The sequence below is a fragment of the Dendrobates tinctorius genome, unplaced genomic scaffold (genome assembly GCF_039654945.1).
Source record: "Dendrobates tinctorius isolate UK_male_01 unplaced genomic scaffold, ASM3965494v1 ptg000631l, whole genome shotgun sequence".
Taxonomy (NCBI): domain Eukaryota; kingdom Metazoa; phylum Chordata; class Amphibia; order Anura; family Dendrobatidae; genus Dendrobates; species Dendrobates tinctorius.
This window is the reverse complement of record NW_027362283.1, coordinates 171857-184444: the sequence shown is the minus strand read 5'-3', so window position 1 is coordinate 184444 and position 12588 is coordinate 171857. Positions and strand designations below refer to the sequence as shown.

Sequence of the window (12588 nt, the reverse complement as noted above, 5' to 3'; positions counted from 1 at the left end):
GGGAGCAATCACCGGGGAAAGAAGGGGGACACGGGGAGCAATCACCGGGGAAAGAGGGGGGACACGGGGGAGCAATCACCGGGGAAAGAGGGGGGACACGGGGAGCAATCACCGGGGAAAGAGGGGGGACACGGGGAGCAATCACCGGGGAAAGAGGGGGGACACGGGGGAGTAATCACCGGGGAAAGAGGGGGGACACGGGGGAGTAATCACCGGGGAAAGAGGGGGGACACGGGGGAGCAATCACCGAGGAAAGAGGGGGGACACGGGGGAGCAATCACCGGGGAAAGAGGGGGGACACGGGGGAGCAATCACCGAGGAAAGAGGGGGGACACGGGGGAGCAATCACCGGGGAAAGAGGGGTGACACGGGGGAGCAATCACCGGGGAAAGAGGGGGGACATGGGGGAGAAATCACCGAGGAAAGAGGGGGGGACACGGGGGAGCAAAGTGTATCTAATCCTATCCTGTGTGATACTGACTGCTGAGCCGTGTATCTAATCCTCTCCTGTGTGCTACTGACTGCTGAGCTGTGTATCTAATCCTCTCCTGTGTGCTACTGACTGCTGAGCCGTGTATCTAATCCTATCCTGTGTGATACTGTCTGCTGAGCCGTGTATCTAATCCTCTCCTGTGTGATACTGTCTGCTGAGCCGTGTATCTAATCCTATCCTGTGTGATACTGACTGCTCAGCCATGTATATAATCCTCTCCTGTGTGATACTGACTGCTGAGCCGTGTATCTAATCCTCTCCTGTGTGATACTGTGTGCTGAGCCGTGCATCTAATCCTATCCTGTGTGATACTGTGTGCTGAGCCGTGCATCTAATCCTATCCTGTGTGATACTGACTGCTGAGCCGTGTATCTAATCCTCTCCTGTGTGATACTGACTGCTGATCAGTGTATCTAATCCTATCCTGTGTAATACTGACTGCTGAGCCTAGTATCTAATCCTATCCTGTGTGATACTGACTGCTGAGCCTAGTATCTAATCCTATCCTGTGTGATACTGACTGCTGAGCCGTGTATCTAATCCTCTCCTGTGTGATACTGACTGCTGAGCCGTGTATCTAATCCTCTCCTGTGTGATACTGACTGCTGAGCCGTGTATCTAATCCTCTCCTGTGTGATACTGACTGCTGAGCCGTGTATCTAATCCTATCCTGTGTGATACTGCCTGCTGAGCCGTGTAGCTAATCCTATCCTGTGTGATACTGACTGCTGAGCCGTGTATCTAATCCTCTCCTGTGTGATACTGACTGCTGAGCCGTGTATCTAATTCTCTCCTGTGTGATACTGACTGCTGAGCCGTGTATCTAATCCTCTCCTGTGTGATACGGACTGCTGAGCCGTGTATCTAATCCTCTCCTGTGTGATACGGACTGCTGAGCCGTGTATCTAATTCTCTCCTGTGTGATACTGACTGCTGAGCCGTGTATCTAATCCTCTCCTGTGTGATACGGACTGCTGAGCCGTGTATCTAATCCTCTCCTGTGTGATACGGACTGCTGAGCAGTGTATCTAATTCTCTCCTGTGTGATACTGACTGCTGAGCCGTGTATCTAATCCTCTCCTGTGTGATACGGACTGCTGAGCAGTGTATCTAATTCTCTCCTGTGTGATACTGACTGCTGAGCCGTGTATCTAATCCTCTCCTGTGTGATACGGACTGCTGAGCAGTGTATCTAATTCTCTCCTGTGTGATACTGACTGCTGAGCCGTGTATCTAATCCTATCCCTGAGATGCCGCGGAGCTTGGATGCAGTCTGTGCTGCCCCGATGTCGGGCAGAGTCTCTTTCTGGGCTTCCTGCAGTTTTGCTCGGATTTCTGGTTTTGCTGCTGCAGATCTTCCAGGGCCCCTCTCCCACCGGTGGTGCTGACTGTCAGCTTTCTGCCTATGCACAGTGGTCACACAGCTGTGAGTCAGTGGAGGGGGCATCAGTGATTGTATCAGGAGGTGACACATGGCTGGAGCCAGGGTCTCCACATGAGGCTGTTGTCAGACCCCGTGCATTCATGCGTTTCGCTGTGCTCATTGCCCTTGTTGTGTTGCAGAGCTCTGACCTCACACATGGGATGTACGTGAACGCAGACGGCGCGGACAGCGACTCTGAGCTCTACCATGAGGAGGACGGTATAACCCTTGGCCACCATGAGTCGGACCTGGACAGCGCCATCGAGAGCACCCAGAGCTCGGAGGCCTCCGATGAATGTCGGGGAGATGACGGCAAAGATCTGGGGGGACTTTACCTCCCTGGAGATCAGTAAGTGAGAAGAAATGTCTGCAGCGCCCCCTAATCCATCATTAAGTGTAAGGGAAGACTTCCTCACTGGGTGACAGCCTGTGGGAAAAATATTCCTCCAGCACCATACACCTGTGAGGTTTCGCCTTGATCAGAGCTCCTTCTTCAGACGTCCTAAACCTGTGAGGTTTTGCCAAATCAGAATTCGTTCTCCAGTGGGGACGTCCTAAACCTGTGAGGTTTAGCCTTGATCAGAGCGCCTTCTTCAGTGGGGACGTCCTAAACCTGTGAGGTTTCGCCTTGATCAGAGCTCCTTCTTCAGACGTCCTAAACCTGTGAGGTTTTGCCAAATCAGAATTCGTTCTCCAGTGGGGACGTCCTAAACCTGTGAGGTTTAGCCTTGATCAGAGCGCCTTCTTCAGTGGGGACGTCCTAAACCTGTGAGGTTTAGCCTTGATCAGAGCGCCTTCTTCAGTTGGGACATCCTAAACCTGTGAGGTTTAGCCTTGATCAGAGCGCCTTCTTCAGTTGGGACATCCTAAACCTGTGAGGTTTAGCCTTGATCAAGAGCGCCTTCTTCAGTTGGGACGTCCTAAACCTGTGAGGTTTAGCCTTGATCAGAGCTCCTTCTCTAGTGGGGACGTTCTACACCGGTGAGGTTTTGCCTTGATCAGAGCTCCTTCTCCAGTGGGGACGTCTTACACCTGTGAGGTTTTGCCTTGATCAGAGATCCTTCTCCAGTGGGGACGTCTTACACCTGTGAGGTTTTGCCTTGATCAGAGCTCCTTCTCCAGTGGGGACGTCCTAAACCTGTGAGGTTTCACCTTAATCAGAGCTCCTCCAGCGGGGACGTCCTACACCTGTGAGGTTTTGCCTTGATCAAACCTCCTTCTCCAGCGGGGACGTCCTACACCTGTGAGGTTTTGCCTTGATCAGAGCTCCTTCTCCAGCGAGGACGTCCTAAACCTGTGAGGTTTTGCCTTGATCAGAGCTCCTCCAGTGGGGACGTCCTACACCGGTGAGGTTTAGCCTTGACCAGAGCTCCTCCTGTGGGGACGTCCTACACCTGTGAGGTTTTGCCTTGATCAGAGCGCCTTCTCCAGCGGGGACGTCATACACCTGTGAGGTTTTGCCTTGATCAGAGCTCCTTCTTCAGCGGGGACGTCCTACACCGGTGAGGTTTAGCCTTGACCAGAGCTCCTCCAGTGGGGACGTCCTACACCTGTGAGGTTTTGCCTTGCTCAGAGCTCCTTCTCCAGCGAGGACGTCCTAAACCTGTGAGGTTTTGCCTTGATCAGAGCTCCTCCAGTGGGGACGTCCTACACCGGTGAGGTTTAGCCTTGACCAGAGCTCCTCCTGTGGGGACGTCCTACACCTGTGAGGTTTTGCCTTGATCAGAGCGCCTTCTCCAGCGGGGACGTCATACACCTGTGAGGTTTTGCCTTGATCAGAGCTGCTCCTTCAGCGGGGACGTCCTACACCGGTGAGGTTTAGCCTTGACCAGAGCTCCTCCAGTGGGGACGTCCTACACCTGTGAGGTTTTGCCTTGATCAGAGCGCCTTCTCCAGCGGGGACGTCATACACTTGTGAGGTTTTGCCTTGATCAGAGCTCCTTCTTCAAGCAGGGACGTCCTACACCAGTGAGGTTTTGCCTTGATCAGAGCTCCTTCTCCAGTGGGGACGTCCTACACCGGTGAGGTTTAGCCTTGACCAGAGCTCCTCCAGTGGGGACGTCCTACACCTGTGAGGTTTTGCCTTGATCAGAGCGCCTTCTCCAGCGGGGACGTCATACACTTGTGAGGTTTTGCCTTGATAAGAGCTCCTTCTTCAAGCAGGGACGTCCTACACCAGTGAGGTTTCGCCCTGCACAGAGCTCCTTCTTTGAATATTAGTGATGTTGGATGTTGAGCGGTGCCGCCTCGTACATGTAGTGTAGACTCTGCTGACGCATGTCTGTGCGGCTTCCTGGCTGCTATTACCTGCAGATTGTTGGCTGCACCACTACTTTTCTGGTCAATCAAGTTGTCCACTGGTGTTGGGCCTCTAATTTAGTCCCTGGCTTCATTTGCTGCAGAGGCCCAGTCGGGCATGCATTAGCCGTTCGTTCATACAGGCTCCATCTCTGTATCTGCCATCTTTCCCCTTGATGGCTCCGTGAGTAGTGGTCTCCTCTCCACATCAGCCTGCCTCGTCTTACTCATCGGCCCCTACCGCCCTCACCATCGTACCTATCAGCTTCTCTTGCCCTCACCTACAACCACCCACAGAATGCACAGCAACAAGGCCCGTCATCTGCACCGTCCTGTTAGCGTCCATTCCACATCTGCGCTGTCTTCTTTCCATAATGATAGTTCGGTGACTCCGAAGCCACAATCTACCAGATTGTTATACTGGTGGGTCCGGGAATGTTTCCTCCTCCCAGAAGGTGGGGGGGCAGACCGTTGTCGCTGACGATGGTTTTTCATCTTTAGCAGGAGCCTCCTGTGGTGGGTCCGGGCTGTGGCCTCCTCCCTCTTTGTGGTGGGGCCGGGCTGTGGCCTCCTCCCTCTTTGTGGTGGGTCTGGGCTGTGCTCTCCTCCCTCTTTGTGGTGGGGCCGGGCTGTGGCCTCCTCCCTCTTTGTGGTGGGGCCGGGCTGTGGCCTCCTCCCTCTTTGTGGTGGGGCCGGGCTGTGGCCTCCTCCCTCTTTGTGGTGGGGCCGGGCTGTGGCCTCCTCCCTCTTTGTGGTGGGGCCGGGCTGTGGCCTCCTCCCCCTTTCTGGTGGGGGGGCAGACAGTTTCGCTCACCATGGTGTTTCATCTTTTCCAAAGAGCGTCCTCCCGTGGTGTGTCTGGGCTGTCGTCTCCTCCCCCTTTCTGGTGGGTGACAGATTTCTCTCACATGATGTTTCATCTTTCCCAGGAGCCTCCTCCCCTCTTCCTGGTGTGTCTGGGCTATGGCCTCCTACCCCTTTCTGGTGGGTCTGAGCCACATGCTCCTTCTGTGGTGGGTCCGGGCTGTGGCCTTCTCCCCCTTTCTGGTGGGGGGCAGACAGTTGTCACTCACCATGATGTTTCATCTTTCCCAGGAGCCTCCTCACTCCCGCGGCCTCCTCATACTTCTCCAGTCGCTCCTCGGCCTCCCTGATTAGTAACGAGGAGCAGTTTGAGGACTACGGTGAAGGTGATGATGTGGATTACACCCCGAGCAGCCCCTGCCCCGATGATGAGAGCCGGACCAACGCCCTCTCTGACCTGGGCTCCTCCGTCTCCTCCAGGTAGCCCTCCCTCTTCGTCCTGTGGGGTCCGGTGTCTGTAGGACCCTTTAACCTTGTGTCTTCTTGCAGTGCCGGGCAGACGCCACGTAAGATAAGGAGCCTCTACCACAGCGAGATCCTGGACATGTACTGCAGCCAGTGCTCAAAGAAGATCACCCTCCTCAACGACCTGGAGGCCCGACTGAGGAACCTCCGAGCCAACAGGTGAGGCTGGGGGCTCGAGTGCCCATCTCCTGTACATGACCTGTCCCCTGGGTGGTTCTGCTCTTCTGCCTTGTAGGACGCCCCCATCTCTGGGGTGCAACATGATGGGGTCTCAGCTTTTCTGGGATTGGCTTGTGGCTTTTACTTTTTTCTTAATTTGTATCTTTTCACAGCCCCAACAGGAAGATCTCCAGCACGGCATTTGGGAGGTAAGGGTCAGCGATGGCGGCTGGGTGGTCCTTAGTCATGGTGGGGCGCTCAGTGACCCTCGCTGTCTTGCAGGCAGCTGATGAACACCAGTAACCTGAGCAGCAGCAATGGCAGCACCGAGGACTTGTTCAGAGACAGCATTGACTCCTGTGAGAATGACATCACTGAGAAGGTGAGGGGTCTGGGCGGCGATCCCGCTAGTGACCCCATCTGAGGACTCCTCTAATGCCAACGTTACTTTCGTGATAGGTCAGCTTCCTGGAGAAGAAAGTGACGGAGCTGGAGAACGACAACCTGACGAATGGAGACGTGAAGAGCAAGCTGCGGCTGGAGAATACACAGCTCGTATTGAGGTGAGTGCCGGCCGCCCGCCGTCTGGAGGGACGGCGCCTGCCTCGCATGATGCGCCGCCTCGCCCGCTGTCCCGAGGGGTGGTGCCTGCCTCGCACTGTGCGCCGCCTCGCCCGCTGTCCCGAAGGGCAGTGAGCACTGGCCACGCGCTTGCCAGAGGGGTGCTGCCCGCCTCGGGTGGTGCCCCGCCTCGCGTGCTGTCCCGAGGGGCGGTGCCCGCCTTCCACAGTACTCCGTCTCGTCCGGAGGGACGGTGCCCACCTCACACAGTGCCCCGAGGGGCGGTGAGGGCCAGCCACGTGCTGTCTGAAGGGATACTGCCCGCCTCGCACGGTGCCCCTCCTCGCCCGCTGTCCTGAGGGGCACTGCCCCGCCTCGCGTGCTGTCCCGAGGGGCGGTGCCCGCCTTCCACAGTACTCCGTCTCGTCCGAAGGGACGGCGCCCACCTCACACAGTGCCCCGAGGGGCGGTGATGGCCAGCCACGTGCTGTCTGAAGGGATACTGCCCGCCTCGCACGGTGCCCCTCCTCGTCCGCTGTCCTGAGGGGCACTGCCCACCTTGCGTGCTGTCTGGAGGGTCGGTGAGCGCCTCGCACAGTGCCCCGCCTCGTGCACTGTCCCCCTTTTCCATAGATAAGACAGTACAGGTTTCTATACCTGGGTCGGGGGGTGTTGGATTCCGGCAGTGACAGTGATTGCTTTTGTGCAGAGTCCATGAACTGGAAGAGATGCTGAAGGACCAGGAGACGAGGTCGGAGCAGATCCTGGATGACGAGCTGAAGCGTCACAGAGACACATACAACCGCCTTGAGAAGGAGAAGAGCGTGGAGATGGAGCTGCTGAACGCCAGGTACGGCCACATAAAGTGTGGAGGAGAAGGACGGCCGAGGGTCCGACAAGGCACACTTACCATTCTGGAGTCTTGGTGGTCATCTGAGAGGCCTGGCTGTATCCTTCTTGCTCCGGCTGTCGCCGCCCTCCCTCCCACCGGCTCTGTCGCCGCCCTCCCTCCCTCCGGCTCTGTCGCCGCCGGCCCTCCCTCCGGCTCTGTCCTCTTCTTCCCCTCCCCCTACTAGACATGGTGATATTTGGGGGTCTTACCTGTCACGACTCCATGCTGCTGTGCAGAAATGGAGATAACTCAGGAGCAGACTGCGGCGGTGTCAGGACTCCACACTGTGCAGTGGGGGAGGATGGGAGTTGTAGTCTCTGGTGGGTAACATCCTGTTTCTGATTCAGAGTTCAGGAGCTGGAGGAAGAAAATGACGATTTACTGACCGCGATCACCCGACTGAAGTCCCACAGCGAGAGGATGGACGAGGTGCGTGCCGCGGCCGGTGTGTGCGCGCGTGCGCTTTGTGTGGACTGTCCTACATACTTTAGCATAGTGTTGTATAAGCCCTCACCCTCTTCTTCCTCAGGAGCGGCAGAGGATGTCGGATAAGCTGGAGGACACCAGTCTGCGGCTCAAAGACGAGATGGATCTGTACAAGAAAATGATGGACAAACTGCGACAGAACCGCCAGAAGTTCCAGCAGGAGCGGGAGGCTACCCAGGAGGTGCGTGTGATGCTGCCCGGGCCGCCGCCATGTGTGACCTGCCCCCCTTCCCCGGGCCATCGCCATGTGTGACCTGCCCCCCTTCCCCGGGCCATCGCCATGTGTGACCTGCCCCCCTTCCCCGGGCCGCCGCGTGTGATTCGTTACCTCCACTCACAGGGCTGGTATTGAGCCTCATCCTCTGCTTTCTCCTCCAGCTCATCGAGGACTTGCGGAAAGAACTAGAACATCTGCAGATTTATCGCCTGGACTGTGAGCGCGCCGGCCGAGGACGCAGCTCATCAACCGGACTCTATGAGTTTAATGCCAAAACCCGGGAAACCGAGCTGGAGCAGGAGATCCGACGCCTCAGACAGGTGAGGAACATCCCTGCGGCCAAAGGCAGATCGTAAAGCAGAATTGTGAGTGCAGCTCTGGAGGGGAGTACAGTATAACATGAGGCAGAATTGTGAGTCCAGCTCTGGAGGGGAGTACAGTATAACATGAGGCAGAATTGTGAGTGCAGCTCTGGAGGGGAGTACAGTATAACATGAGGCAGAATTGTGAGTGCAGCTCTGGAGGAGACTACAGTATAACATGAGGCAGAATTGTGAGTGCAGCTCTGGAGGAGGAGACTACAGTATAACATGAGGCAGAATTGTGAGTGCAGCTCTGGAGGAGACTACAGTATAACATGAGGCAGAATTGTGAGTGCAGCTCTGGAGGTGACTACAGTGTAACATGAAGCAGAATTGTGAGCGCAGCTTTGGAGGTGACTACAGTATAACATGAGGCAGAATTGTGAGTGCAGCTTTGGAGGTGACTACAGTATAACATGAGGCAGAATTGTGAGCGCAGCTCTGGAGGAGACTACAGTATAACATGAGGCAGAATTGTGAGTGCAGCTCTGGAGGGGACTACAGTATAACATGAGGCAGAATTGTGAGTGCAGCGCTGGAGGTGACTACAGTGTAACATGAAGCAGAATTGTGAGTGCAGCTCTGGAGGTGACTACAGTGTAACATGAAGCAGAATTGTGAGTGCAGCTTTGGAGGTGACTACAGTATAACATGAGGCAGAATTGTGAGTGCAGCTCTGGAGGCGACTACAGTATAACATGAGGCAGAATTGTGAGTGCAGCTCTGGAGGAGACTACAGTATAACATGAGGCAGAATTGTGAGGCGGCTCTGGAGGAGACTACAGTATAACATGAGGCAGAATTGTGAGCGCAGCTCTGGAGGAGACTACAGTATAACATGAGGCAGAATTGTGAGCGCAGCTCTGGAGGAGACTACAGTATAACATGAGGCAGAATTGTGAGGCGGCTCTGGAGGAGACTACAGTATAACATGAGGCAGAATTGTGAGTGCAGCTCTGGAGGAGACTACAGTATAACATGAGGCAGAATTGTGAGCGCAGCTCTGGAGGAGACTACAGTATAACATGAGGCAGAATTGTGAGTGCAGCTTTGGATGCAGTTTTACCCATTATATATGTAATGTGAATTGTGATGATGAGGGTGGTGATGATGAGGGTGCCGCTTAGTAACTGCCGCCTTCTCCTCTCCTATAGGATAACCAGAAATTAAGGGACCAGAACGACGACCTGAACGGGCAGATCCTGAGCCTCAGCTTGTACGAAGCCAAGAACCTGCTATCCACCCAAACCAAGGCCCAGTCTCTGGCTGCGGAGATCGACTCTGCCTCCAAGGATGAGGTGAGGGCTGTAGACAGCTGCCGGGCCGCCTCAGATTCAGGCTGTGTCACCATGGAGGGTCACATCTGTCTGTGATCGGGATTACGGTGGAGCTTGTGTTACACATTTTGGATGTAAACTTGTTCTTTCCCCCCCTTTTAGCTGATGGAAGCCTTAAAGGAGCAAGAGGAGATCAACCTTCGCCTCCGCCAGTACATGGATAAGATCATTCTGGCCATCTTGGACCATAACCCGTCCATCCTGGAGATCAAGTACTGAGCGCTGCTCCAGCCTTAGTGCCACACTCTGCTGGTTTTCTACATCGGAGCTCCTCAGGGGCGGTGCTTCCTCGAGACCTTCCCTCTTCCTTTTTATGTTAAGACTTGAGGCTTCTCTAGCAGAACTGGATTAGACTGGAACACACGAGTGCCGCTCTGTGGATGTAAAGTGACAGGACCGGGATTCATTTCACCCCCCCACACTGGTGTACCCTGGGGGGCTTCCTGGTGTGACCCATGGTGGCAGAGCGGCGACTTCTGACCACAAGCACTGGAATAATTCAGTATGCCTGACCACTGGATACACTAGCTTGCACTACACAACGCCGCCGCCTCCTCCTCCTCTGCGGGGAGTGTGAACTTGTCTTGTTCTTTCACTTTGTGGCTCCTGGAGTCGGGGCCGCGGTCTGACTGGCCCGGCACCATCGCCGCAGACCTCTCCTATGGATAATTGCGCTGGAAGTTGTGGATCTGTCACTGCCTCGTAATCGGTACCGCACTATAACCCCACATCACTTCCTACCGCCCACCCTGCACACAATGGGGGGGCTGCCCGTACCCTCCCCCCTCTGTGCACACAATGGGGGGCTGCCCGTACCCTCCCCCTCTGCGCACACAATGGGGGGCTGCCTGTACGCTCCTCCCCTGCACTGGTTTTCACAGTAAGATATCTGGGGTCCCCGTCCCCCTGAATAGCCTCACTACTTGAAGCGCACACATCTCCATTACTTGCACTGCCCTCAGTCACCACCAGATGGTGATCCTCACACTGAACTCGTGTACATATGTGACCTCTAGGGGGCAGTATGTTGTAGATGTTACTTGTATTGGCGCCGTGCCTTTAAGCCGCGGCGGTGCCATCCCGGACTCACTGTACATAGGTGTAAATACACGGTGACTTGTACACTTGGTGCCACGTGGACGCTCACGAGCCGCCGGCGTCCTTGTAGTGTGACGTCACAGATGATGAGCTTCTCTGGTGGGGGCACATGGGACCCCGCTATTTTGTACAGATATCGGACCTTTCTAGCGCTCGGATGTGGACGATGGCGACTTATTTATTTTTTTATTCATGATTTGATGAAAGTTGTAAAAAATAAAATTGTAAAGAAATCCAGGAAAAAAATATTGGACGCAGCAGCCATATTGTACGAGGGCCTGCGGGCCGCAAAAGAGGGTCTGCGAACCCTGATACCTGGTTTTCTTAATAAATCTTGTTCTGTCCAATGATCAAATCCATTGTTTTATTCATCTTCTACCATTCTGGCACCACAAGTCCCATCATGCTGTCGCTCCCCCCTACCTCCAGTACCGGTGGACTCTCCGGCCCGCTCTACAGGTTACCACCACGGCTCTCCAGCCCACTCTACAGGTTATTGCCCCGGCTCTCTGGATTGCTCTACAGGTTACTGCCCCCGGCTCTCGGGCCTGCTCTACAGGTTACTGCCCCGGGTCTCCGGCCCGTGCTACAGATTACTGCCCCAACTCTCTGGACCGCTGTACAGGTTACCGCTCCGACTGTGGACCGCTCTACAGGTTACCGCCCCGGCTCTCCGGCCCGCTCTACAGGTTACCGCTCCGACTCTCTGGACCGCTCTACAGGTTACTGCCCCCCCGGCGCTCCGGCCTGCTCTCCAGGTTACCGCCCCGGCTCTCTCCGGCCCTCGGTACCAATTATCTAAGGCTCAATCAGTCAAGGTCACTAAGCCGCACTCAAAAGGAAATTAGGGTAATACGTCAAGTGCAAATGTCCAGAACTAGGGTGGAATTGAGGTGACATGACATGAGTTATAGCCTTAAGTGTCCGGGAAAGCTGAGGCCACTCACAGGAACATCTCACCATTTTCTTTCATTGTTAGTGCCCACCTCAGGCAGACAATTCATACGATCATCACTCCAATAGTCTGTCACACCTGGTCTGATGATCATGGTTGCCCCCTGCTGGGACATGAGATGGGAAGCACCAACTGATCTGCCCGTAAGGGTGCTGACTTGACCTATAAGGGATAGTGGAAATGTGCCACAGGGATCGTCCAGTCCCATCTGTGATCATACAATTGACAGGGTCAGGAGAGATACATGGGTCTCATTGTCTACAGCAAGTCCTAGAGGGAATCGCCCACCGATATGTACATCATACATACTCCAGGACTCTAAAACCATTCCTCAGGGATAGAGGACAGGGATGGACTGGTGTAATTGGAAGGGGAATATAGTAAGTGACACTCAAGGGCACTAGAGTCAAGTGATTGTCCCTCAGGAGACACTAGAGGGGATCGGCCCTCAGGACAGGAAACACTGAACAACAAGGATTGTCCCTCAGGAGCCACTAAAGAGGGGATCGTTCCACATTAGACACTAGAGAGAGGGGATCATAACTCAGATACTAGAGAGGAGGGATTGTCCCTCAGGACAGGAAATACTAAACAGCAAGGATCGTCCATCAGGAGACACTAGAGACCGGGAATCGACCCTCAGGACAGGAAATACTAAACAGGATTGTCTCTCAGGAGACACTAGAGACCGGGAATCGTCCTTCAGGACAGGAAACACTAAACAGCAAGGATCGTCCCTCAGGAGACACTAGAGATCAGGGATCGTCCCTCAGGACAGGAAATACTAAACAGCAAGGATCGTCTCTCAGGAGACACTAGTGATGAGGGATCGTCCCTCAGGAGACACTAGAGATGAGGGATCGTCCCTCAGGAGACACTAGAGATGAGGGATCGTCCCTCAGGAGACACTAGAGAGCAGGGATCGTCCCTCAGGACAGGAAATACTAAACAGCAAGGACCGTCTCTCGGGAGACACTA

The 12588-nt window shown here is 54.9% G+C and overlaps 1 protein-coding gene across 2 annotated transcripts in view; it reads left to right on the top strand.

Annotated features, from left to right (window-relative positions):
• Positions 1 to 11010, top strand: part of RAB11FIP4 (RAB11 family interacting protein 4) — a 63687-nt gene extending 52677 nt beyond the window's left edge. For both annotated transcript variants that reach the window (XM_073565269.1, XM_073565270.1), the window contains 12 exons: positions 2057 to 2265; positions 5310 to 5498; positions 5568 to 5702; positions 5876 to 5911; positions 5985 to 6084; positions 6162 to 6265; positions 6973 to 7113; positions 7503 to 7584; positions 7685 to 7822; positions 8020 to 8178; positions 9375 to 9518; positions 9660 to 11010. In XM_073565269.1, coding sequence (XP_073421370.1) covers positions 2057 to 2265; positions 5310 to 5498; positions 5568 to 5702; positions 5876 to 5911; positions 5985 to 6084; positions 6162 to 6265; positions 6973 to 7113; positions 7503 to 7584; positions 7685 to 7822; positions 8020 to 8178; positions 9375 to 9518; positions 9660 to 9776 — 1554 coding nt within the window. In that variant the 3' untranslated portion in view covers positions 9777 to 11010. The remainder of the gene's footprint in view (positions 1 to 2056; positions 2266 to 5309; positions 5499 to 5567; positions 5703 to 5875; positions 5912 to 5984; positions 6085 to 6161; positions 6266 to 6972; positions 7114 to 7502; positions 7585 to 7684; positions 7823 to 8019; positions 8179 to 9374; positions 9519 to 9659) is intronic.
• The last annotated feature ends 1578 nt before the right edge of the window (positions 11011 to 12588 follow it).